The 24,658-nt window shown below is 39.3% G+C and overlaps 2 protein-coding genes across 3 annotated transcripts; one reads left to right on the top strand and one right to left on the bottom strand.

The window, feature by feature from the left end:
- The first annotated feature begins 752 nt into the window (after positions 1-752).
- On the top strand, positions 753-7,144 carry LOC125475971 (kinesin-like protein KIN-14R). The gene is made up of 19 exons (XM_048581496.1): positions 753-1,005; positions 1,157-1,455; positions 1,720-1,891; positions 1,990-2,060; positions 2,141-2,324; positions 2,470-2,579; positions 2,676-2,775; positions 2,846-2,932; positions 3,037-3,213; positions 3,366-3,639; positions 3,808-3,969; positions 4,105-4,320; positions 4,393-4,430; positions 4,626-4,789; positions 4,911-5,162; positions 5,247-5,312; positions 5,655-5,729; positions 6,262-6,324; positions 6,414-7,144. The coding sequence occupies exons 1-19, from the start codon at positions 816-818 to the stop codon at positions 6,888-6,890; spliced, it is 3,177 nt and encodes a 1,058-aa protein (XP_048437453.1). The 5' UTR covers positions 753-815; the 3' UTR covers positions 6,891-7,144.
- A 423-nt stretch (positions 7,145-7,567) lies between these two features.
- LOC125475970 (E3 ubiquitin-protein ligase UPL2-like) lies at positions 7,568-23,463 on the bottom strand. Of its 2 annotated transcripts, none has more exons than XM_048581495.1 (17): positions 23,304-23,463; positions 22,959-23,082; positions 20,774-20,869; positions 20,491-20,697; positions 13,787-20,354; positions 12,591-13,693; positions 12,197-12,499; positions 11,919-12,117; positions 11,490-11,755; positions 11,086-11,381; positions 9,550-10,669; positions 9,324-9,470; positions 9,123-9,203; positions 8,807-9,032; positions 8,573-8,712; positions 8,029-8,135; positions 7,568-7,873 (listed from the first exon to the last, which is right to left on the bottom strand). In XM_048581495.1, exons 2-17 carry the CDS (start codon positions 23,052-23,054, stop codon positions 7,771-7,773), a joined length of 11,058 nt encoding a protein of 3,685 aa, XP_048437452.1. In that variant the 5' UTR covers positions 23,055-23,082; positions 23,304-23,463; the 3' UTR covers positions 7,568-7,770. The 2 variants fall into 2 exon arrangements, with proteins under 2 accessions (XP_048437452.1, XP_048437451.1); XM_048581494.1 differs by having other exon boundaries at positions 22,959-23,085; positions 23,304-23,461.
- Between the last annotated feature and the right edge of the window lie 1,195 nt (positions 23,464-24,658).

Below are 24,658 nucleotides of genomic sequence, written 5' to 3' on the forward strand. Positions count from 1 at the left end.
GTTTGGCCAACAAAAGTTTGACTAAGACCTACTCCAATTCTTGGAGTAAGACTCAAATTTTAGGTTCTAACTTACCCCAACTTGCTTCAACTCTTGGGGGTAAATATGAGTTTTAACCTAAAACTCATTTTTGGGGCGAATTTAACCTATGATTCCCCCTGAGTTTGTGGGGCTGACCCATCATATAAGTGTAACTTGTTTTAGTTTTATATTCATAAATTTATTGAATTCAATGACTAAGATCTAATCTTATCAAATCCAATGGTCAAAAAGAGAGCTAACAATCGAAATTTAAATTCAACTGCTAAAGTAATTAAAAAAAATATTTTATGTGTTTTATATTTTTTGATTGTGTTCCACAAGTTTCATGGTGTCAGTTTAGTGATTTTTTTATATGTATTGGAATCTAAATATTTTTTTGTTAAAATGTTCATAAATTAAATTAGGATAGTCTACATAATTTTATTTTTTTTAATACAAAAGTTACTTTAAGAAAAAAATTATCCTAAATTTATTTTTTAATATTTTCGGGCTAAAATTTTGAACTAGAAAGTTGAATAAGAAAAACTGTTTTTCGGTTAAAACCCAAATTTTCCAACTTAAAAATTTTAGGTTTTAACCAAGGTTAGAGATGATCTAATGAACGAGATTAATAATCAACGGTCAATTTTAATTTCAAATTTCAAATTTGTGACCAGTAAAAGGAAAAGAGACGGAGATTTCAAACCCTCAAACGGTCGATTAATTTCAGATTTCAAATTTGTGTAGCAGTGAAAGGAAGCGCATACTGAAATCTCTCTCTTTTTCTCTCTCTAATGGCAGAGGCACAGCCCACCGATTCCCACGCCGAATTCCCTGGTTCTTGGTCTGGCAACGTTCTTGGCCCTGAAACACACCCCAAACCGGTCGACAATGGCGATGACGACGAAGACTCGACCATCTCTGCGCTCTGTGTGCCCGGTTCGAGATTGGTCCGAACCGGGCTTGTTCACTCCATTTGTTCAGGTTTGTAACAACCGCAATTCCCTCATTTCTTGGAACAAATCCAACAAATTGACCAAATTTGTAGAATTAGGGTTTAAAAATCTTGCATTTGGTTGTGGTTGGTATTTGTTTCATGGTGTATAACTTAACACTGATCTGTCTCTTTTATCAGATAGCATTGTGTTGTTTGTGAACGCCGGAGGGGAGGCCGTTAAAGAAAATATAAATCCCGGGCTTCGAGTGGAGCCCGACGGGTTTTTCCAAGGAGGGGATGTTCTAAGAACTAATGAGACCATTGACGGCAGCGATGTGCCATCCGTTTATCAATCTGCTCGGTTTGGGGATTTTTCATACCGGTTTGAGAACCTATCTCCCGGAGAGTACTTCGTGGATCTTCACTTTGCGGAAATTGTATACACGAATGGTCCGAAGGGAATGAGAGTGTTTGATGTCTTCATGCAGGAAGAGAAGGCAAGTAAATTTAATTAAAGAAGTTTGCTAACATGTTTCTTGTGCATAATTTCGTTGACTAGTAATTTAAAACAATGTGAAGGGAAGAAAACTAAATGAGATATTTTGTTGTGCATAATTTCGTTGACTAGTTCATGTTTCTTGTGCATAATTTTGTTGTGCATAATTTCGTTGACTAGTACATCAAGTTTGGTTTGTTGTGCATAATTTCGTTGACTAGTAATTTCTGAAACTGGTTTGTTTTTCGGTGTGTGAAAATAACAGGTTCTATCGGGAATTGATATCTATTCTATCGTTGGAGCTAATAAGGCGCTACAGTTGGTAGATGTTGCAGTTTCGGTGGGGGAGGATGGGGCAATTTTGATAAGGTTTGATGGAGTTAATGGAAGTCCAATTGTTGGGGGAATTTGTATAAAGCGGGCAGCTTCATTACCTGGTATATTCATATTTCTACTTTTAGCTGGCTATATGAGATATATCTGAACGTTACTTACTCTCCAGACTCATGCCTTGTGGTATGTAAATTGAATGCAGCATCAAAGATTAAACTTGGACATCTTGTATGTAACAATTGTGCTGCTGAGATAGAAATTTCATCTGCTCAGGTTAGATTTAGCATCAAATGGATATTAGAAGATTGGAATACTTGGCGTTTTGCTTACATTGCCTCTGAATCAAATTGCAGGACAAATATATAAGGTTGGAATTTACAACCAAGTATGAAAAGAAGATAGAGGATCTAAAGAGACAGTTCCAACTCAAGACAGATGAATGCCATGAGGCCTGGATGTCACTGACATCTGCAAACAAACAGTTACAGAACATCACCATGGAACTTGATAACAAGTTGTATGAAAGTCATTGCTTAGGTAAGGCAAGATTGAACTAGAAAATAGAGTGTTGAATACTTCCCTTTGATTATCATCAGGGAGCTAGGGTCGACCCGATGAAATTTTAGAACACTTATAAGCTGGAAGACAGATAGTCTTATGATTATCATAAATTCCCTTTCAGATCAAGCTAGAGAAGAAGCGGCAGCAAAATTGAGAGATATTTCTACTAGATATGAGCATGATAAGGGCTTGTGGACCGCAGTTGCTGACAATTTAGAAAGTAAAGTCAAGGTAGGTACACTATTTTCATTTATTCCTTGCAAATTTATGTAGTGGCCCATTTGGTAGGTAGAACTGAAAATGAATGATCTCTCGATCCATTTGCAGTTGATGAAGGAAGACTATGCTCAACTCCATTCTGAAGTGCACAAATTTACTGATGTTATTCCAGAATTCAACAATATGGTATCTGCAATTCAAGCAATGGGTAAGTTTGTATCAGTGTTAAATATGATGTCTCTGAAAAGATATATCTAATTAAACTATTCATATTGCAGTTACACAGTCCGATGAACTTAAGCTTAAGTTCAATGAGGAGCAGGCAAAGAGGAAAATACTTTATAACCAAATGCAGGAGGCAAAAGGTATAGTATTTTCCTCATTTCTTCTATAACCAATACTTTATAACCAAATGTCAGTAGTGGTGAGTCGAATTGGTCCTGCCCTTACCTTGAACTGTATAATTCAGGGAACATTCGGGTGTTTTGTCGGTGTCGCCCGTTGAGGAAAGAGGAGTCATTAGCTGGGCATGCAACAGTTGTAAAATTTGATGCAGCTAAGGATGGAGAGCTTGGGATACTTACTAGTGGCTCCACTAAAAAGATATTCAGATTTGACAGAGTTTACACACCAGAGGATGATCAAGGTATCGTGTACTATTACCACCGTGAAAAGTTTCTACCTTACAAATTACTTAACCTTGTGTAATTCCTTTTAACGTTTGATATTGGGGCACTGGTCAGTCAATGATTTTTACTTGCATGATAATATGTTGACTTAAAGTTTTGTCTTGTACAGTTGATGTATTTGCAGATGCTTCACCAATGATAACCTCAGTGTTAGATGGTTATAATGTTTGCATATTTGCCTATGGGCAAACGGGGACTGGAAAGACTTTCACGATGGAAGGTTCTGAGACCAACCGAGGGGTCAATTACAGGACCTTGGAACAGTTGTTTAAAACCGCTGAGGAAAGGAAAGAAATTTTTACATACGGCATATCTGTTAGTGTGCTTGAAGTCTACAATGAGCAAATCAGGGACTTGCTAGCAGCCTCTCCGACTTCGAAACGGTAAATTTTAACTCTAATACAATTTACTACGGAAACTAAGAGACATCACCTGACTAGCTAGAGTTTTCTTGCTAGCCATTAAAAATTAGTGTAATGTAGATACAGCTTGGTTTGGTCATTAAGATTCAGAGGTTGTCTAGTTGACAAAAAGTTCTCTTTTCATTATAGATTGGAGATGAGGCAAGCTCCTGAAGGAGCTCATCACATACCTGGAATTGTTGAGGCCAAAGTTGAGAGCATTAAAGAAGTTTGGAATGTTCTGCAAGCTGGAAGCAGTGCCAGAGCAGTTGGATCAAATAATGTGAACGAGCATAGCAGCCGATCTCATTGGTAATTGACCTTAGTTTAATCTACATATATTGGTCTGATTTATTTTGATCCATGCAGAAAGAGGGTGTGCTTGTGTTGGCTTTTATACTATTACTTACAATATTTGTTGATGTTCTTCATTCCATCTTCTGTCAGCATACTCTGCATCATGGTAAAAGCCAAGAATTTGATCACTGGTGAGTCAACTATGAGCAAGCTTTGGCTTGTGGATTTGGCTGGCAGTGAGAGGCTAGCAAAAACAGAAGTTCAAGGGGAACGCCTTAAGGAAGCTCAAAACATCAATAGATCTTTGTCAGCTCTTGGGGATGTCATCTCTGCTTTGGCAACAAAAAAGAGCCACATTCCGTACAGGTTTGTTGTTATTTTTCTTTTATTCACACTTGTTTATCCCATATAAACTGATGTGTTTGTTGGTGTTTGCAGGAATTCCAAGCTCACACATCTACTTCAAGACTCCTTGGGTAAGCATCCACAAAAAATTGAATGTTGCTTGCAGCTTGAATGCTCCATTATTACCAATGCGAGGATTAATATGTCAAAGATTGGCGTGTCAACTGATAATTGATAATAGGATTTTAAAACAAGCATCAAGTTGAATTGCTAAATTATTTAGAGATCAACGTGTGATATCATTTATTTCTTTTGTCATGTCACAGGTGGTGATGCTAAAACTCTAATGTTTGTCCAAATAAGCCCTTCTGAGCAGGATGTAAGTGAGACTATAAGTTCTCTGAACTTCGCAACACGGGTTCGAGGTGTCGAATTGGGTCCTGCAAGGAAGCAAATAGATACAGGCGAGGTTCAAAAGCTAAAACTCACAGTAAGTTCTGGGACGGCCAAAGATGGTGCTTTGCAAAAGTTAGAAGAGAACTTTCAACTAAAGCAGCAATTAACAGATGGCGGATTTTATTAATTTCCACTTTTTTATTTCTGTTTTGAAGCTTGACAAGCTAAAGCAAGAGTTGAAATCCAAAGATGATGATTTACATAAATTAGAAGAGAACTTTCAGAATCTAGAAGGTAAATCAAAACGAGAGTTCCAACTGTCTAGAAGTCGACAAGAAAAGATTAATGAACTTGAAGACCAGGTTGCTGTGAAGACTGATGTGTGCAGACGACTGGAAAATCAGTTGTTGGAACTTTCAGATGAAGCAAATGGAAAGAGAGAATCGTGCTTGAATCTTCAGAAAAAGGTTGCTTTTTATGTTATTTTCATGTTCTTTTGTTGTGCACAGTTTAATTGTGCTGGCTAACATATTGCTTCTGTTTTCCTAAAGGTCAAAGAGCTTGAGGACAAGTTGAAAGAACGGGAACGTGCAGATTCCATGATTCTTCAAAACAAGGTATGTGAAGTGAAATCTACCTAAAACTATAATTTTGATGTAGCTGTTTTCTCTGACAATTCTTGTCACTCGCACGAATATCATAGACTCAAAAGTCTTTTATGTTCTGCGACCTTCATTTGATAGAACACTTAACTACACCACTTGCATATTGTGGGAATGGAAGCTCTAATCACACCTGTAATGTAATGGCAGCACTCTGTGTCCTGTAATGCGAGTTACACGAGTTGTAGTCATCTTCACTTTTTGAAGAATCAACTTTAGCTCTGGCTGAACTATTGGTTATCATTAACTTAAAAATCAGTTTCTGTTGAGTTTTGACTTTGTTCTCATGCTACACAGGTCAAGGACCTTGAGTACAAGTTAAAAGAAAGAACGCAAGAGTATGAGCACAATTCGGCTGTAGTTCAGCGGAAGGTAATTCTCAAAAATTTCAAGGGTACATTTCATTATATTTCTCTAATGTCACAATGCAAATTATCAAAAATGCTTCCAGGTCTTTCATTGCTCTTTTTCTCTGTCAATTTCAAGCCAACCTAAAATTCGGGTGCAATATACTTATAAAATTTCACAGAGAAGTTTATCCAGCAAAATGATCTTGCTCTTCTAGACTACTTACTTTTGTAGCTAAATGGATAAGCCCCACATTTTTATTCACTGTTCTACATTCACTGTTCTACTGTTATCATTTCGCTTATTTGCGGTGATACGTATCATATGTAGATACTCATAATGGATAGGTACTTCGGCATAATGTGGATATGCACTAGTTGTGCACTAGGCTTTGATTTATTTATGTGTATATTCTGATGTGTACTAGTTGGAACAGCATAGTTGCTGAATATTGTTCATATTCGGGGGTTCAATGCTATAGTTGTGTTCGACCAAAAAATGCTACTACATCTGCAAATTGACCACATTTTTAATTTATTGATTTTTGTTGTGGCAGGTTCAAGAACTCGAGAAAAGGCTGATAACGGAGGAAATCAACAAGGGATCTCTGCAACTGAAGGTTCCTATTATGAATTTCATTCTGCAATTAAAAGTGCTTGACAGATTGATATACTAGTGAGTAATCCTATCCTCCTAAAATATTGCCAGGTTAAAGAGCTTGAAGAGAAGTTGAGACAGAAGGAACAAGAACATGTAATGTCGACATTTTGTGGCGACAAGTCAGGTGCCACAACCCCCAATGGCAGAAAATCCTGGTCGAGAAGAGAGACCATTGGCGACATAGACCCCTTGAGGCTAAGTAACTTGAGCTATAGTAACCAGATGACAAGCCAGGAGTCTGTCCTACTCAAGGGAACCGACTCCCTCCGCGAGCTGAAGAGACGAAGAGAGTTGCACAGCAAAGGTCATGAGAATGTGATGTTGCCAGCTACTTTGGCTGATAGGAGGATGTCATCAGCCGAATCCAGCACTGACAAGTCAGGCGACCAAAAAGCACTGTCCAGGATCACAAGAAGTTTAACAAAACCGGCAACCACTGGTCAAAAAGCAGGCCCTTCGAACCCGAGCAACAAAAACCATAGAGATCAGGTTCCAGGTTCCAGGTCAAAGATTTGGTTAAGATAAAGCCAAGGCATCCTAAGAAATGTTCCATGACAATACATCAGTTTTCTTGTCTACTTTTCTATCGCTTTTACGACTGAATCATCGGAGAATATTCTGACATCCTCCAGATGTTTGAGATGTTATAGTAAATGTTTGAGACTAATAGAGAATGTAAATCTGTACCACTGAGTTACAAAGATTGATGGATTCTTGCACAATCAATTGTCCGAGAAATCTTTGGAATGGAAGTTGTGTTTTTTCTCTGTTGTTCATAACCCTAAAACTAAAGAGAACAGGAGACTTTCCACCTTTCGAGGCGACTTTTGATATTCGATAGATCATTTATAAATCATCTTTGCAAAAAATCAAACAAATCTAAAATCATTAAAACATTCACTTTTAGTGAACGGAAGAAAATGAACGAAAATGATTCTATAAAGAGAACCTAAGTCTAATCCACTAGTCCTGATTTTGAATTTGGTTGATTTTTAGAAGACAACCCGACAAAGATTTTTGAGATAATATAAAAAATAGACGGCTAGAATTGTTAGAATACATTATAAAAGGACCCCACAAAACATGTGTCAAAAGCGCATTTAGACAACGAAAAATGTAAAAACCAAAAAGTTAAAAGGATGTCCATGACGACGACGGTGTCGTGTCAGGGGCTTCAAACAAACAGTGATTGAACATTAAAATGACGAGTGAAAGCGAGATGGCAAAAAATAACTGCCACAAGCGCTTTTCATTGCGAAAAAGAAACGACCGACTGTACAGTTTATAATGTATCGAGAAAAACCCAGCATCTCATACGACCATTTACCACTTCCCTTTCCACTTGACAACTTTTAACAAAGATTGATATTATCTACAGTGGCCACAACTTAAACAACGAGGCTCTTTAACCAAATCCAAATCCTTCGTTTGCCTCGTGAATCGCAAGAAGCAATCTCTCCTCCAGATGTTGTTTAGAGGGATACTCCGGTAGATCCAACTGGTTGAAGCTGCACAAATAAGTAAATTTCTTTAATAAGCTGCGCGCTCGCGATTGAATAAACTCGATTTGGAGGCCAAGAGAGAACTGAAAAACGTAGTTTCAAACGGCATCTGATAACTCAAACAGATAACGGAGAAAATATGACATGAGAGTCTAAGTTACCAAGTATGTGCGGATGGCAAGTGATCCGCGCTTCCGTACGCCTTGTGTATTTGAAATTTCTGTGAGCCCGAGATCCCTTGAAGTGCACTAAAACCTTCTAAAGGCACCTGAACAATATAAAGCAGCAATGCTCAGACCACATCTCATGCAACAAATACAGTACATACAATAATACATCTCCGAATTGACCACACAAAAAAATAATACGTCACCAAATTATGTCGAATGTAAATGGAAGTCGTGTAATAAGAAAACAAGACATCACTAGCAACGGATACAGAAACAATTCAACTTAGACCGAATACATGCTAAAACAGACCCATGCATTTAAAAACCTTTCCACATGTTAAGATTTTGCCATGCCGCGAGTATAACCACTTAAATATCACAACCCCATTTTTTAATTCCCATGCCGGTTTCTAAACATTTCTAAGGTACGACTTAAAAAAAAGGGGGGGAAATGAAGCAGTAATAAATTTATCAATGTCTTCTCAATTATATCCCAGTTCTAGAGTAAACAAAGAAAACAAGTGCAAACTAATACCTTAGAGGTGCCAGTCACAAACTGTAATAGACGGGCTTTATCCTCCTTGCTAAAACCTTGGGCAACCTCCCAAAACCACTGAATGACAGGAGATGCGGGGCTGTATCCAGAATATTCGGTATTTGCCCTCATGTCATCCACTGAAATGCATGGTAAAAGAAATCTTTATGAGAATGCATGCCCTGAAATTTAAAGGTACAGAAGAGGGGAATAAGGGTTGACAGGGGAACTCACAATCAATATCCGGAAGCCCACTGATCAAAAGTTCCAGTTCCTTATCGTTAAAAATGGATATTAATTCCTTGGCAATTAGATCAGTGAATCCTTCCATAAAAGCAGTTATCTGAGGACGAATAGCAGTTGTTAACCGATGCTCCGCAACTAAATCAACATATTGGTGCTTGTTTTCTTCCGTAACTTTAATGTTCCGGCCACCAGGAATCAGTTCATAGTCTGTTACCTGCATTATACTCAACAAACTTAGTGTAAACAAATTAAGTCCTTAAAACAGAATATTTAATCCATCAGGGTAACGGGAAAAATTCATTACTTCTGTCCTTTCATATAATATCAGCTTTTCCTCGTCAGCATCAATGCTGAAAGTAAGGTCCAGTACATCGCTAATATCATTCTGTAAAAGGATGGCCAAGGAAAGAGTTGGAGAGGGTCAATAACTTGATAAAAAATGAAAGCGAGAAAGTGAAAGTGAGTGTGTGAGAGAATGTAGGAAATTTGCTAGTTTTCTACATACCTCAAGCATCCACTTGAGGTTTTTAAAGTAATCGGGATCGATGGCCTCTATATCATGATAAGTGACCTTTGCCCCCAAAATATGCTTGTAGAAAGATCGAGTAAAATGAACATCCAATAACTGGCCGTCAAATAGTGCTTTTCCAACCTGTAAAATACACGTCAGAATGAACTTCTAGCAAAACAACTCAATCCAACAAGAGCAACTAAACAACTCTTGTACTCACCACTCGCCCAACAAACTTGAAATATGAAAGATGTTCTGTTTGGTAAACAGAGTTGGGATTCGGCTGAAATGTTGATTCATTGCCCACAGTTGTAAATAGTAGTGCTCCCTTGTCAAAAATAACCCTGGACAACAACTGGTACCATTCTCTAGTAAGCCCACCTGCATCAATACCTTCCTCTCCTTGAAAGTGAACCGTCAATCTCCCCTTCAAATCTTCAGTTGATCGCATGCGAAGCTGGTTATATGAATCTTCGAGAATGTATGCTCTTCTTACTGAAATTCTCAAAGGACTATGATGGTGATCATGCAGATGCTTTATTTTCGATCTGAAGTGAGCACGCTTGTTGTCGAAATCGATAATGCGTGGAACCTTCAGCATGAGTGAGAAAGACTTTTCTAGCAAACCAGGATTTTGACGAATAAAAGCATTTAGCAATTTCCTATGTTTCTCTGAGAACTTCAGAAAAGCAACATGCTTTTCATCAACTTTCAAAAAGGAACCTGAGGTTTTCTGATGGCCAGCAGATGTACTGGCATCTTCAACCTCAGAAACTGCAGCAACACCAAAGTCATTACCAGGGCCTGGCTGCCCAGGATGCAATTTCTCAGACACCACAAAGAAAGATTCTATGTATGGTAAGATGTTCTGGGTGCCAGCAGGCAGAGGAGGAATTACACCAGATGGCTTAGATGTAGAAGCTCTATATGAAGTCATCGTATCAGGGGCAGAATCTGAATAGCTCTCTATCTTACTTATGCAAGTGCTCAGCTCCAGCCACAAAGGTTCCAAAGCCGCATTTATGTCCCAAACCTGAGAAAGAGAAAGACTATGCTCCTTTTCTGCAAGAATCTGTGTGTCCTTCTCTTTCTCCATCAGAGAAGCAACAAGGGAACTTAATGCCTGCAGAACTCTTAAGATTGCAGCTCCAACAGAAGACATGGTACTGAGGAGTGCTGTCACTGTTTCACCAAATGTGTGCAACTCATTCATAGCAGCTCTAGTCAAATTTCTAACAGCCTCTGCTAGCTCAGTAATAAACAGGTTTGAATGGGTAGGAACGATTGCCACCAACTTTTTCATTACCTCCGCTACAAGAGTATATGCATTATCTGACAATCTGGGTTGAAAATAAAATCTGTCAACATCCAAGATATGCGTAACTGCAATTTACATAAGCCTATAGCCTAGTAATCAACATAAGTGTTACAACGATGAGGCAGGATAAGACAATCCAAGTATCTCCAGGAATATAGTTTTAATTAATACGTTGTTCTTCTTGAAAAAAAGACGAATCATTTCATAAAAAAAAAAAAGCGAGAAGAACAAAGAGAGTAGTCCAGTACCACCCCAAACACAACAGACAAAAGACAGCCATCTCCCAAACACCCTAACACTAACTATAAAGCAGCCCCTTTCCAATAACAAGGGCAGTATACTTTGAGAAAGAAAAAAAAAAAGATAAGAAAAGAAGTGAAACATTCTTGGTAATTAAACAATTAAGCTACAGAAAAAGAAAAGTTATCATTTCCATACCCTTCTCGTGCAAGCAGTGAGCATAGGAGGCGAAGTTCTTCTTGCGGAAGGTTAAGCAGAACACTAGCAGTTTCACATTTGCTATCAACACCAGAAGTTGTTGGTTTTGAGGAATCAACAACCTTATCTGACATATCAACCACAACAGCAGCACCACCAGATTCTGTATTCATCTCTGCATCTGCAGTCGAGATTTGAGGGGCAGAAGGTTGCTCAGAAACAGAAACCCCAACCCCAGATTTGACGGATGATTTCCTTTCAGCGTTATCAATGATGACCTCCAGTAAGTTAAGAAGCTGTAAAAAGAATTTACGGATGAAAGTAAGTCCGCATTACTGCAGTTTCACAGAACAGTACAAGTCCCTCCCTTCAAAAACTAAATAATAACCAAGCAAGATTTTCACCTGTTCAAGATGAGCTATACTTCTGAATAAGTAAAGGGGTTGATTCAAAAGGTTCAAAAGCAAAGCAATTGACGAATATCCTTCCTGATGACTCTTATTTGATCCAGTCTCTTCAACAACCATCACAGCTTTGCCACGTCCCTGATCAATATTATCTGGTTCGTGTGGGGCAGAAAAGTGAAGCAAAATCTTGGCCACATTAGGATGATGTCGAGCCAAATAAGTCAGAGTTTCAAGAATGCGCCGAGATAACAATGGTGGAACACCTATAGAGTATCAGACAATGTTAGAATCGATGATCTAATTAGCTGCTATGGTATAATCCGTTATACTCTATGCCATCCCTGAATACTACTTGACTGACTAACATGCATTAACTGAGAAGTATTAGCACATATCTCAAATGAATAAACCATAAGGAGATCTTACCAGATTGAGTGCGTGAACAAATCACATTACTCTGGCAAGCATAAAGCCGATACGGGGGCTCAGAAGCACTTGAGTGGTCAACAGACTTTCTTGTATCAAGCATTAGCATGTCCATGAGAATTTTCACAAGAGAATTTCGGGTTTCATTATGAGCACATAAGTTCAACAGAAGCTTCTGCAGCTGACCTTTATACAGCGGCTGCAAAATTGTGACCATCAGTTTCCAGTTAGGAAAATAAAAATAAAAATGAATAAATACTATTACACTCATATACTACCTGAAAAATACGAAGAACCCTAATCATTGCATGCAAAGCTTCTGTGTCAACTAATGGAGTGCCTTCGGCTTCAACTACCTTGGCACCAATTGATCTACGTGAGGCAATGCTTCCCCCAATCCTGTCCAGGCTAGATCCAATGCCTTCACCTGGTCTAGAAGTCTCACCCCTACGGTTTCTCGGATACATACCAAACAGGTTACGATTATAACGATGGGCAAATCTTTCACGTAACAGGTTTGCCTCCGCAACTAGTGCAGGGGTAAGATTGGCAAGTATAGCATCAGATGAAGTCAAGAGAACCTGAGCACACAAACCAAGAACAAATTATTACAAATTGAATTACACATTTGATTATTAATTTAACACAACACAATGAACCTGAACAACGTACTTCTTCACGCAACTCTGAAGGAAATGTTGCAATTATTGAGACTGTGTCCATTTCAACTGGTTGACCTTCGAGTTCCTGAGACTGATGTAGCCTTTGAGCTTGCTGTTGGGCTAAAACTTCTGCTCTGATATCAGGAGGAAGGGCGGCAAGGAATTCCGGATCAATATCTCCAGCATTTTGTGGCTCAGCATTTGACTGTGGAGCTGCTTGACCCTGCTGTGCCGAGAGAACTTCAGCACGCAACTCCTCAGGAAGGGCATCCAAGAAAGCAGGGTCAATAGCACCAGAACCGGCATCACTGTTAAGTTGCTGTTCTGCTGCTGGACCCTCCTGATCTGCCTCACGGCTAGAATTTTCAGAAACTTCTGTTACACTATGTAGAGAAACATCTCTTGCACTGACAGTGGCAGAATTCCCGGAAGATACATTTGTTCTTCTTGCTCGAGTTGCCTGTGAATCACCCAGTGGCATTCGATCAGAAGAACCTTGCCTCTCTGCTCCATCATCATGACCATCAGCACTCCCAATTTCAACATCAAGGCTACGAAGGCTCTCCCCTAAAGTTGCTCCACTTCCACCACTTTCTTGGCTCACAGCTTCTACATCCCTCACAGCTGCATCATTGGGTTCGAACTGCATCTGAACGGACTGTGGATGCATGCTAGACATGTCCATTGATTGTAGAGATTCGCTCACTGTAGTTGGTCTCAAATCAGCATTTCCAGAGTCATCAGTTGTCTCAGGAGGGGGCAGGCTTCCACTTTCAATAGTGACATTGTTCTCAACCGGAATTTCAGGCCTGACACCTGTTTGTGGTTCTTGTAACTCTAAAGCTTCAGCTGTGTTCTGAGAATCCACCGCTTTTGTATTATTCTCTTCAGATGTCTTGTCAGCCATCGGTCGCCTTAATTGGGACACAAGCAAATCCTCAAGTCCTTGTGGCACTGAACTTGGATTTGATCCACCACCTTGCTGGTTATCATCCATCCACAAGTTCAGTCGATGTCCATGACGCCCATTCCTCAATGAACGGAAAATATTATCCAATCTTGACGAAGTGACCTCCGAGTTTAAATCTGGTAACACCATATCACGGGTATTCTCTGGAAGCCAGGAACACACCATCATAGAAGAGAATTAACAAAATAATATATCAAATACAAGAAGGCACATCAAAAGCATTTAAACTTATTTACCTGATTGTCTAGGCGGGGCTGACGATAGAGACAACGGTCCAACCAGAAGAGGATGCCTTGATGGAGTGGCATTCTCGCCAGTTCTTCCCAGAAGACTGTAAATAGAAGTAGTGCGCCCTTGACGTCTAGAACCAAAAACTTCAACTGGCATCACCTGCCGTCCTTCATTAGGAAAACCAGGATCTCTACCAAAAACTTCAATACGGTCAAAAACATTAATCCCATTTATGCCCTCCTCCAGCCTCAGTATGACTCCATCCTCCTCATCGTCATCTTCTTCATCATCTTCCTCTAATACTTCCTCATCAAACTCATCATCTTCAATCTCATGATCATCTTGGTCAGTGTCAGGATGTGGTAGGTGATGCACGTCATCTTCCAGATCATTATGCTCCTCATCGTCATCATCTTCGTCATCGTCTACTTCATCTGCATCATCCTCAGACATATCTTCATCGTCGTCGTCGTCATCATCAAGATTCTCTTGCTCGTGAGGTTGAATTTCAAACCGTATACCCATAGTATCAATACCATTTTCAAGACCCCTTGTTTCCTCCGAATTTTCATGCATATATTCATCTTCATTTGCAGGAGCAAAACCTCCATCGAGATCTTGGTCATGTTCCATATCATCAGTCACAGCCACAGAACCACCAAAAGATTGGACCGCGTTATAAGACTCAATGGGCTCAGCTGTACCAGAATCATGGTGGGACTGGGATGGTGTTTCCATAGATTGGGATCTCTCAACAATATTGTCTGTCGTTCCAGCTTGATTATGATCAGGAGGTTTGGTAGAATTGTCATCCTTACCAGAATTTGAGTCAGCAGAATGAACATGTTCTTTGGTTACCAACTCAAGAGCTTTGAGAAGACCAGTAACAACTTTAGGTGAGTCAGCATGGTCCAAGTCCAGCATTTGGAGAGTTCGAGTCAATGCCCCAATCAGACCAACATCTATAAAAGTGACAGAAGCTTCTGCAGAAATGTACGAACCTGTAGGAGTACGGGCAGCCAGAACATCATTAAGTAGGTCACAAAAAGCTTGTATTTCGTTGTTAGGTGGCCGGAAACCATTGCATGATTCTACAAAGTCATTAAATATTAAACTGATCTCAGTAAATACTCTCTTCCTTGCCTCAGAAGAACGAACACAGGATGCAACTAAAAACTGGCTAGCCCTACTTGCTAATTTGTGCCTCCAGTCACCATCAACTTTCTTTTCCTTCTTGGCACTGCGTGAATATGGAAGAAACTTATGAAGAACATGGTTAAATATTCCACCAGTGCATACAGCAGTAGGACCCTTTTGACTGGGGGCCCTGCAACTGCTAATTTCAGCATCTTTCCGAAGCAGAACATGCGCAGACGAAGCATACATCGATAAGATCTCAGTTAGAAGCTTCAAAACAAACACAACCTTTGCAAGAGATGCAGGAGCTTCTTGGGTACAAGTTTCGTTATCTTCAGACACTGAAGCAATTGCTTTACCCTTCCCTTTAATAGCAGCAACATCAATATCCATGTCATTTGAAGGTGGTGCATCAGTGACAACATTATCCTTAGTCAGCGGGACATAAGTACACACAGAATCCAGAAGAAGCTCAATCACAGAGACAAAACTCTGGGGGTATTTTCGATGAACTTTTGCACTCTTTGAATTTGAATCAGGAACCTTGCCATGTCCATTGCCAGAAGCTACTGAATTTATATTACCCAGAGCAGCTTTACTATCAGCCATTAGTGTTTTGTCTTTATCCAAAGATTTATCCTTCTCTTTTTCCTTTTCCTTGCTTTTATCTTTCTCGCGATCTTTCAGCAAAACAATGCAAGGCCTTTCACCAACCATCTCAACTTGACAAATAGACTGAGCAGCACGCATAAATATCACCGGATCACGAGAAATTGCAGAACTTAAACTTAATAGAAAATTGCGGGGAGATACCCTACCATTAGAATGCCTGTTGGCAGCTGCCACAAGGCTGTGCCTTATCTCAAATTCCATTGCCTGCTGAAGAGTTTGAGGATCTTCCAGAACATGACGGATAATGGTAGCAGCAATATTGTCAAACCCAGGAAAGAGGCAACTTGTCGGCAAAGAAAGCAGTAAACTTAAACCCCCGACATCAAGAAATTGAACAGCAACAGCATGAGTTTTTGTGAGAGTAGAGCAAAGCTGCAGAACAGCATGCATTGTTTCAGAAGGAAGCTGGTTCCTGATGCAAGAACAAGCTATCTCAATAAGCCTCTTCTGCTCTTTCATTTCAATATGCTTTGAAGATAATCCCAATGCAGACTGCAACTTATTTTGCTTGTCCTCATCAATGCTAAGTGGTGTTTGGTGGCTACTGACACTATCCTTCTTCAACTGCTCTACAATTTCAGGGTTCAGTTTTTGATCCACCTGCAACAACCGATCGACAGCAAGAAAAGCTGTTGTTACCCACCTTGGAACTTCACGTTTCTCCCTGCCAACTGAACCAGAATCCCACTGGAAGAGTAGATCTGATACAACTTTCACAAGACCATTCTTCGAGGCAAGTTCACGTGCAATTGCGTCTTCTTGAAGAATTAAAGCAAGAACGTGAAAAAGAGCAGATAGCAAAGTACTGTTCCCACTGTCAAAACTCAAACTAGATTCTTTAATCTGCTCAACAATGAAAGAGATTATATTAGGCCGATATTGACCATCATTTTGGGAGCATATCATTACTAGCAGGTCTCGAACTGGAAAAGCTAGAGGTTCCTTCATCTGCAGAAGCTTTGCGCATGTAGATAACAACTCCTCAACAGGAGGAAGTTGGACCATCTCTTCTTCAAGCTGCTGAGCATTGTCATTTGCAACAGCTTCCTTAGTGTCTGATTCATTACCCAAAGACATAGCAAGTGCGCGAGCAAGTTCATTGTCTTCTTCAGCCTCCTCTTGATGGGAAAACAACCACTCCATTGCCAACTCCACACTATTTGATCCAACTTGCCTCAGAGCTTCTTCGGCCCTAGACCTGGTAAAGCCCATCTCCACAATCATTGAAATAGTTGTCTCATTAGGAGGAGGGCCAGTAATACGGGTAGTGTTGCTGCTACTAACATTCTTCACTTCAACCCCAGAGTATATATGCCTGATTATAGAAATAACGGTACCAGTAAAATCATAACTACAATCAACAAACTGAGGATGAGTCCAAAGAGGAAGAATTGCCTTCAGCACCATGGACTGGAGGACCTTTACAAAGGTCTCAGCATCACGCGGGAAAGGAATATTTCCATTTGCCAGGGGTTGTGCTAGCAAGTGTTTAGTGAATGGAGATAAAATGAAAGATGATGTTACCAGGTGATCCATAAGTTTACCATAGCTAGCTAAAGGACCATAAATCCATGAATGGTCAATATCTTCCCTTTCACCCTGCTTTGAATTCCCATCATCCGTTTCCATGGGGGATGCAGGAGCCCTGACTGTGAAGAGCAATTCACTGGTAGCTACAAATGTCTTCAAAACTGACTGGACAACTCCATGACCATACAAGCAATTTAGCAAAACAGCATTATACGAATCAGCTCTCTCCAGTAGACTGACATCAATGAAATCAATAACTTTACCAAAGTACCGACACTTTGTTGATATGGAAGCCTTGGATTCAGAAGCATTAGCATGCCCTTCGAAGTTCAAGTGATCAAATGCAATGGACGCAAAAGTAGAAGCCACAGATTTTGCAGCAGGAGAAACATTCACAATATCATCCCGTCGACGAGAAGGTACCGACATGACCTTCCCCAGCTCTTGAAACAGATGGGTAATGTGAAAAGAAAGTGATCTCACCATGTCACAACAAGAAGTATAATATGACCTCTGCTGGTCATACTCCTTTTTATTAAGAGGGCCAACAGCATCAGAAGACCCAGAATGATGGAACTGATGACTGGATCCAATCCGAAGATTTGAATGACCATCAGAATTTGTTCTTTGTTGAGAACTAGTGGCGCGACCAAGGTCACGGTATAGGCTAATAAGGTCCAGAAACTGGGATTCAATGCTCCACCCAGAAGTCCTCCTTCTGAGCAATGGATCAAGGAACTGCCTAAAAGAGTTGAACCTTTGCTCTTCAGTTTCACTTGTATTTGTTTCTGACTGTTGTGACTCACTGGTAGAACCAGCATTATCATCCTCCACGTCCAATTTTGTATCTTCTAAGTGAGCAATCTGCCATAAAACTTCACGATGGACATGTCCTATATCTTCAAGAACATCCTTGCTACCATTTCCAAATTCCGTAAGCAATGCAGTTACCCAGCGGTTGTCCTTTGAGGCAGCAATAAACAAAAGGAACTCAACAAGAAACAGAGAAGAAAAAATTCCACCATCTGATGCCATCCTAGGTTCCAGCAAAAAGGATCCTGAAACCGCCCCAAAACCAGACAAAGCTTTCTTTAGGTGGTCCCCAAGGGAGGAGCAAAATGCACGGGCAAGGGCAGCAGAGTGATGTTGAGTAAAACCCTTGAAAACCATAGTACTGTGCAAAGCAATAGACATCCCATCGGATGATTGTACAATAGCAGGTTGGAGAAGAAGCTTAAGTAATGCATCAATTCCTGACTTCTCGACAAACAACCGACATGTTTCGGAATTCTCCATTGTTCGGTGGACCAGTATCATCAAATGAAAGAGGGATAATTGAATGAACTGCTCATTACCGATCCCATCTGCAGCTGAATCTACAGAATCAACCAGGCAGCAACTACCTTCATTTTCTCTCTCTTCAGAATCCATTTCCATTGCAGTACTCGCATTTGCCTTTCCTGCTGCCCCTGTATTGTGGCTGTCAGTGAAGGAAGCAATTTTATCAATTATCTCAAGGATGATATCAACACCAGTGCTTCGCAGCGAAGATACATGGCGCAAAAGCTCTTCCACTGCATTTGCCAAAGGAACAATAGCTTCATTCATTGCAGTAACATATTTCTTGCTCGTGAAGATGTCAACAAGAAAGCGTAATGCTAAACTTTCCTTCACAGCCTCCAAGCCTTTGGCATTAAGACAAATAGCACCAAGACCGTTAGGTACACATGTAAGAGCCTTTGCAGAGGGAAGAATTCCAGCTAAAACTGAGGATATAAATGCATCTGGCAGACCCATTTCATGCAAAGCAGAAAAGCAAGTTGGGTCTTTGTGGATAGTTTCACTCAAAACAGTCACTGCAGAGTAATAAATGTCACCACCAAATTTGTCCACATTCCCAAATATCAGAGAGAGAGTTGCAGGTAAAGAACTGTCATGGGAGTGTTGCACTCTGGAGGAATTCCCAGCGGCATATGTAGCAGACCCAAGTGCCTTCAACGAAGCTTTAATGAGCCTCTTTTGTGAGTACAGCTGGTTGTCACTGTATCTCGAGCTTTCTCCGATGACCACTGAGTTATCATTATTGCCGGCCAAACCAATAACTCTGTGTACCTCTATCTGTAGTCTCTGAGACAAAAGCTCAACTCCCCCCGACTCTTTAAACAGAGACACAGCTGAACTACTGTAATCCATGAGCTTTTGTAGAGTTTTGACAGCAAAACAGACTAGATGCAAATGCAAAGGGTCAGAATCCTCCAAAAGAGGCAAGAATGTTGGAACCATGCCTGACCCTCTAATATTACTCCCTGTAGCTGATGATGAAACCACATGGAGCAGATAGAACTGAAGAAGTGCTTCAACAAAAGCAAGAGAAGTTGGATCATTGGAATTTTTTAATGATCTAACAGCTCTCTGTAGCACATTCAGGAGTATCATACGATTTCCCCCTGCAAAACTGATACTAGATACACTCAAGATTCGTGCCCGCTCATGAGACGCTGAATATGCAGCTAACTGAGCACCCAAGGCAAGCATTGCCTGCGTTCTGATGGTCCCAGAGACCGATTCTTCGGACCGCACAATTCTGATTAATTCATTTGTAAACTCTGGCTCATTAGCAAAGAAGGAATTCAGTTCTGCACTGGCATCACTAGACTGAACGAGCACAACAAATGCAAGAAGGCAAATCCTGCTGTACAGCCTACATATTTTTGGAGAACGGAAGGCACGAGCATATCTGATTCTTGTCAGCAGTGAGAACCGCAGTTCAGAAGGTACCCTGTACTCTTCTATATATCGTTTCATTAGCTTTAAATCATCCTCCTTTTGCAAATGCAAATCTGGAATGTTTATAACCCCCAAACTCGAAGAATTATTTGCATTGCTAGAGCTCTCCTCTGTACTTTGGGCATTCCCATGCAATTCAAAATAGAGCGTGGAACCGATTCGGCACTGCAACTTGTCAGAATCATTTTCTACATCAGATGGGAACAAATTGAGCCCGTCGTCTTGGTTAGTCTCATTTGCCATAACACATGAATATAAACCCAATCCCTCTTCCTTGCTGCCCCAGCCCTGTGCCAGAGACAGGAGATAGCTGTTTACAGAACCACAACCGATCATCTTCCCACTGACATGCAGCTTGGAGGGATTTATTTTCACAAGTGCGGAAAGAGTTTCTAATGCATTTATAAGGACCTCGGGATCCGTTGATGCAAGTAGGAGCTTGAAATGCTGAAAAAGAAGTAAAATATTGATATTAAAATGACACATGGTAATAACACCTGCTGCTAAACCAGACCCAAAAAGTAAATGCAGAGATCAGACCCAAAAAATAAAGCACAATTTTTCATCCTCCAAGAAAACATACCTCTAAGCCATCAAATGAACTCTTGTTATTGCAGTTTTCTAAAATTGTTTGCATCACTCTCAAGATTTGTAGCACTGCATGCTTTGGAAACGGACTATCATCTTCTAAGATTTTATCCGACAACAGTAGATCATTTCTACAAGACAAGTATGTCTTGAAATATGTATCAAAATGCAGAAAAAGCGGCCTCCAATGGTGAAAATTACCCTGAAGTCAAAGCAACATGTTAGTGACAGAAAAAAATATTAAGAAGTTTCACCCAAGAAAAGCAGCATGCTACAACCTTACTGTACTCCCAACGGAAACCGGAAAGAGGTATTGCTATATCTTGTAACGGACATTGTATCACCTTATTGATAAAGGCTTTGATCTTAGGAGGCTGAAACAAACGAAATGCAGTCATAAGGTATCACATATCAAAAAAGTCAGAAGAAAATGTAGTCGAAGGAAACTAAGCTATGTATAACATTAGGTGATAAAGCTATCAGTAATATCCTCAAACAAAGGAGAGGAAATTTCACAACCCTAAAAAGGAAGATATATAACTCTGAACATGACTCCAATACCATACACAGATTATTAACATCAATGAATATTTATATAAAACAAAATTTTATCATGGCCACGCTGTCAATTTTCAATTTTAAAATAGACATCAGTGGAATCTTATCCTGGAAACAAAAATCCAATTCAGAGCTTAAGGAATTACCACCTAACAACAAAAGAAGCTAATAATAATAATGAAAACACAGAAGAGGAAGATCAGTAAATAAAATAAAGGAAAGCATCAAATTAGAAGAATATGAACAACCAAAAAAAGCTAAAAAGTAATTTTAACAACTAGAAAACTTATTTACATTAAATAAAGAAAGCATCGAACTTATAGAATCACTAGCAACTTTGGGTTTAGAAGAAATTTGTATTATCTCCATAAAAACAGAAATAGACTTCTTTAGAAATCAAACATATTCTTTTTATTAGCACCTAAGTTCATGCTGTGCACAATTTATTTGCATCAACTGCAACATATAACACCACTAGCATTCTTAAGTTCAAAGTCCAAAAATTCATAGAAGACACTTGGGTCTGATACTAGCTACTTGTGGTGCATCTTAAGCATGATATGTAACGTAAATGTACAGAACATAGTGGGGCATGGAACAACTGGGCAATTTAACTTGAGATCCTGTGTAGCACAAATAGTTTTGGTGGCATACTCCAACCAGATATGGATCAAATGCACTGTTTCTCACTCAACATATACCTGGTTCTTGACTGGTATATCCATATCTTGGGAAAAGAAATAACATGTATCCAAAATTCACTATAAAGTATAAAATACCAAACTGCAATGTAATCGCTCTAGTATAGTATTTAGATATAACAGTAAATCACATTAATTACAGAACGTGCTCTAACTACCATTTTTTTAATAAAGAGACATACGTACGTACATACATACATATATATATATAGGAAATTACAGAAAGGAAGGCAGGTGGACCACACAAAACCAACTGGAGCCAATCGTAAATAAAAAAGGCAGCCAAAGGGAAAAGAACAGTCTCCTCTCCCTAAACTCAAACTAGCATAAAGAAGCCTGCCAAACTCTCCAAATTTCAGAGAAGCAAGTGCATAAAGCAGCTTGCCAATGCTCTAACTATCATATAATTAAAATGCATTTCTAATTATTGAACTGCATAACCACAGGACACTTAACATTCAGTGCTGTATTTTCAAATATTGCTGTATTTTCAAATATTGCTGGACCAGAATACTCACTAGCATACTATGTCCATATCCCACACAATGTATCTATGTTTCTTAGACCGGATAAAGATGGTATAATATAACTAAAAATAAGAAAAACCTGATCAGAAAAATGAGAAGTAGAAAAATTACAAACATACTGCCGGTCCTTCGTCATCAAATATCAAAATGTAAAATAAAATAATTAAAAAAAAAAAACGATCGTGAAACTAAGAGTCCCACCACATCTTATTTTATAAGAATAAGACTATTACTACTAACAATTATAATAAGTAATCCACCGATTAGACCCAGTATAATGCAGGTAGTAGATTAGTGGATAACCTATACACGAAACTTTAAGCATCGAAAGTTCACTTGTACACCAGCAGCCAAACAACCATACATAACTTTAAGTAACTTTATCAAAAACCAAGTATATAACTAATTCCAAAATTACAAAAACACATCTTACAGGCCCAATACAACCTCTACACAATTTAACCTAAAGTCCGTTTGGCAAGGCCGTGCGAAAACCTAAGGGCCTATCTCTAATAACCCTGATGAATCTGATAAAACCCTAATGTTTAAAGAACTATAATAAATAAAAAAAATCAACACAAATACAAAAATTTGCACGATACACATAACAAGCTGAATGCCAAATTTTAAACTAAACTATATGAGAGAGAGGGAGAGAGAGAGAGAGATAAACTCACTGGCTCGGAGTCGAGTTTGATGGACGGACCGAGGGGACCGTCGGCTGAAAGAAGTTGCCGAATCCTCGACGGCAAGTTTGATCTTAGGGTTGTCATAATTTCACCTCAGCTTCTCTACTTCGAACTACTTCAAACCCCCAAAACCAAAAACAGAAAAGTAAAATATAAAAACCCACAAAAAGAAAACAAAAATCAAAAGCAAACAGGAACGAAATCGGCGATTAGGGTAAACCACAAATCCCTAAAACGAGAGAAACCATAAGTTTCGATTCTTGATTGAAAAAAGTAGATCAGGTATCTACATACAGCGATAGATACAGAGAGAAAGAGAGCGGAGATGAATACCAGAGAGACGGAGGCGACGTATGCCTACACATCCGAAACACGAAGGGCCGTACCGAGCAGAGAGAAGAGAAGGTCGAGAGATTAGAAGAGAGAGAGGCGAAACCCCAAACTGAAAGCGAAGGAGAAATGAGAGAGAGTGTAGAGAGATAGAGAGAGAGAGAGAGAGAGAGAGAGAGAGAGAGGAGTATATTTGTATTGTTGTATGTAGCGTCTGTGTGTGGGTCTCGCTCTCTTCTTAAATTTTCAAGCCCTTGGAAAACAAGAAAACGAAGTTTTTATATGTACGACTCTCAAATTTTTTACCTCTCATACTCTCTTCTATTTTTTATCGTTGTATCAAATTTTTACCTCTCATGTTCTCTTCTATTCTTTGACCTCTCACCAAAATTACCTTTTATAAACAAAAATTATGAGTATATAAGAAGCAAAAACGAGTGTATGAATAACATTACACTATGTGTTCATGTATGCGAGTGAGATAACACCAATAAAGTCTCTTGAACTACGTGCTTCTACAAATTTTAGGGTTTTTGTCCACTTTTTGGGTTAAGTTTAGGGTATTTGGTATTTACTGCTCGGTCTATAATCCGTTGTTTGTTTGTAACTGGTTGATTTTGGGATATAATCAAAACCTCAATAGCTAGGTGTTTCATAAATTACAAGTAAATTACAAGTGAGAATAGAATACTTATTGGGAAACCATTCAAATCCCCATCTTTCTTCTAAATTGTAACAAAATTATTTAATGTTGAAAATTATTTTAAACTTGGCATTTTGTTATTTAAATCTGAACAATTCAGCTACATTCTCAAACTTTAAGGAAATGTTGGTGGATAATTCTACCAGATCGAAAGTTATATCGTTCCAAGTGATATGAGATTATACATGCCCTCATCTGGAGTAAACAGACAAAATCGGAAATGTAAATCAACAGGAGCTAGTTTCCGCAGATCGAGTAATTTTTCGGTGTACCCGGTACACCAAAAAAATTTGGTGTACCCTCACTCATAATGGTGAGGGTACACCAAAAAAATTTGGTGCACCCTCACTTTTTGTACACCAAAAAAATTCTAATGAGTGAGGGTACACCAAAAGAATTTGGTGTACCCGGTACACCTAAAAATTTTCCCCGCAGATCAAGTGTCTTACGTGTATGTTGGGTTCTAACTAAAATCCGCAGTGAAATTAATTTAATTTCGTAAGTCATGAGTGACATTTAACAGCATTTTATGGCTACTTGGATTTGATAGAATTATTCGTATGATAATCATGATACTTTTTATAACATTGATTGTAGTTACAATGCAATTAGGTTCTTATATCATCCATGTCTTGATCAAGATTGATGTGGTATG

This window comes from the organism of the source record quoted next, unplaced genomic scaffold (assembly GCF_019419815.1).
Source record: "Pyrus x bretschneideri cultivar Hongxiangsu unplaced genomic scaffold, Pyrus_bretschneideri_v1 Contig17, whole genome shotgun sequence".
In the NCBI taxonomy this organism is placed as follows: domain Eukaryota; kingdom Viridiplantae; phylum Streptophyta; class Magnoliopsida; order Rosales; family Rosaceae; genus Pyrus; species Pyrus x bretschneideri.

Coding starts and splice junctions, on each gene's coding strand:
- LOC125475971 (XM_048581496.1), top strand. CDS start 816: ATGGCAGAGGCACAGCCCACCGATTCCCACGCCGAATTCCCTGGTTCT. Junction 1,892..1,989: donor GCGGGCAGCTTCATTACCTG/GTATATTCATAT, acceptor AATTGAATGCAG/CATCAAAGATTAAACTTGGA. Junction 4,431..4,625: donor TCTACTTCAAGACTCCTTGG/GTAAGCATCCAC, acceptor GTCATGTCACAG/GTGGTGATGCTAAAACTCTA.
- LOC125475970 (XM_048581495.1), bottom strand. CDS start 23,054: ATGACAACCCTAAGATCAAACTTGCCGTCGAGGATTCGGCAACTTCTT. Junction 20,355..20,490: donor GTTCATTTGATGGCTTAGAG/GTATGTTTTCTT, acceptor CTTCTTTTTCAG/CATTTCAAGCTCCTACTTGC. Junction 10,670..11,085: donor TCACTGCTTGCACGAGAAGG/GTATGGAAATGA, acceptor TTTTCAACCCAG/ATTGTCAGATAATGCATATA.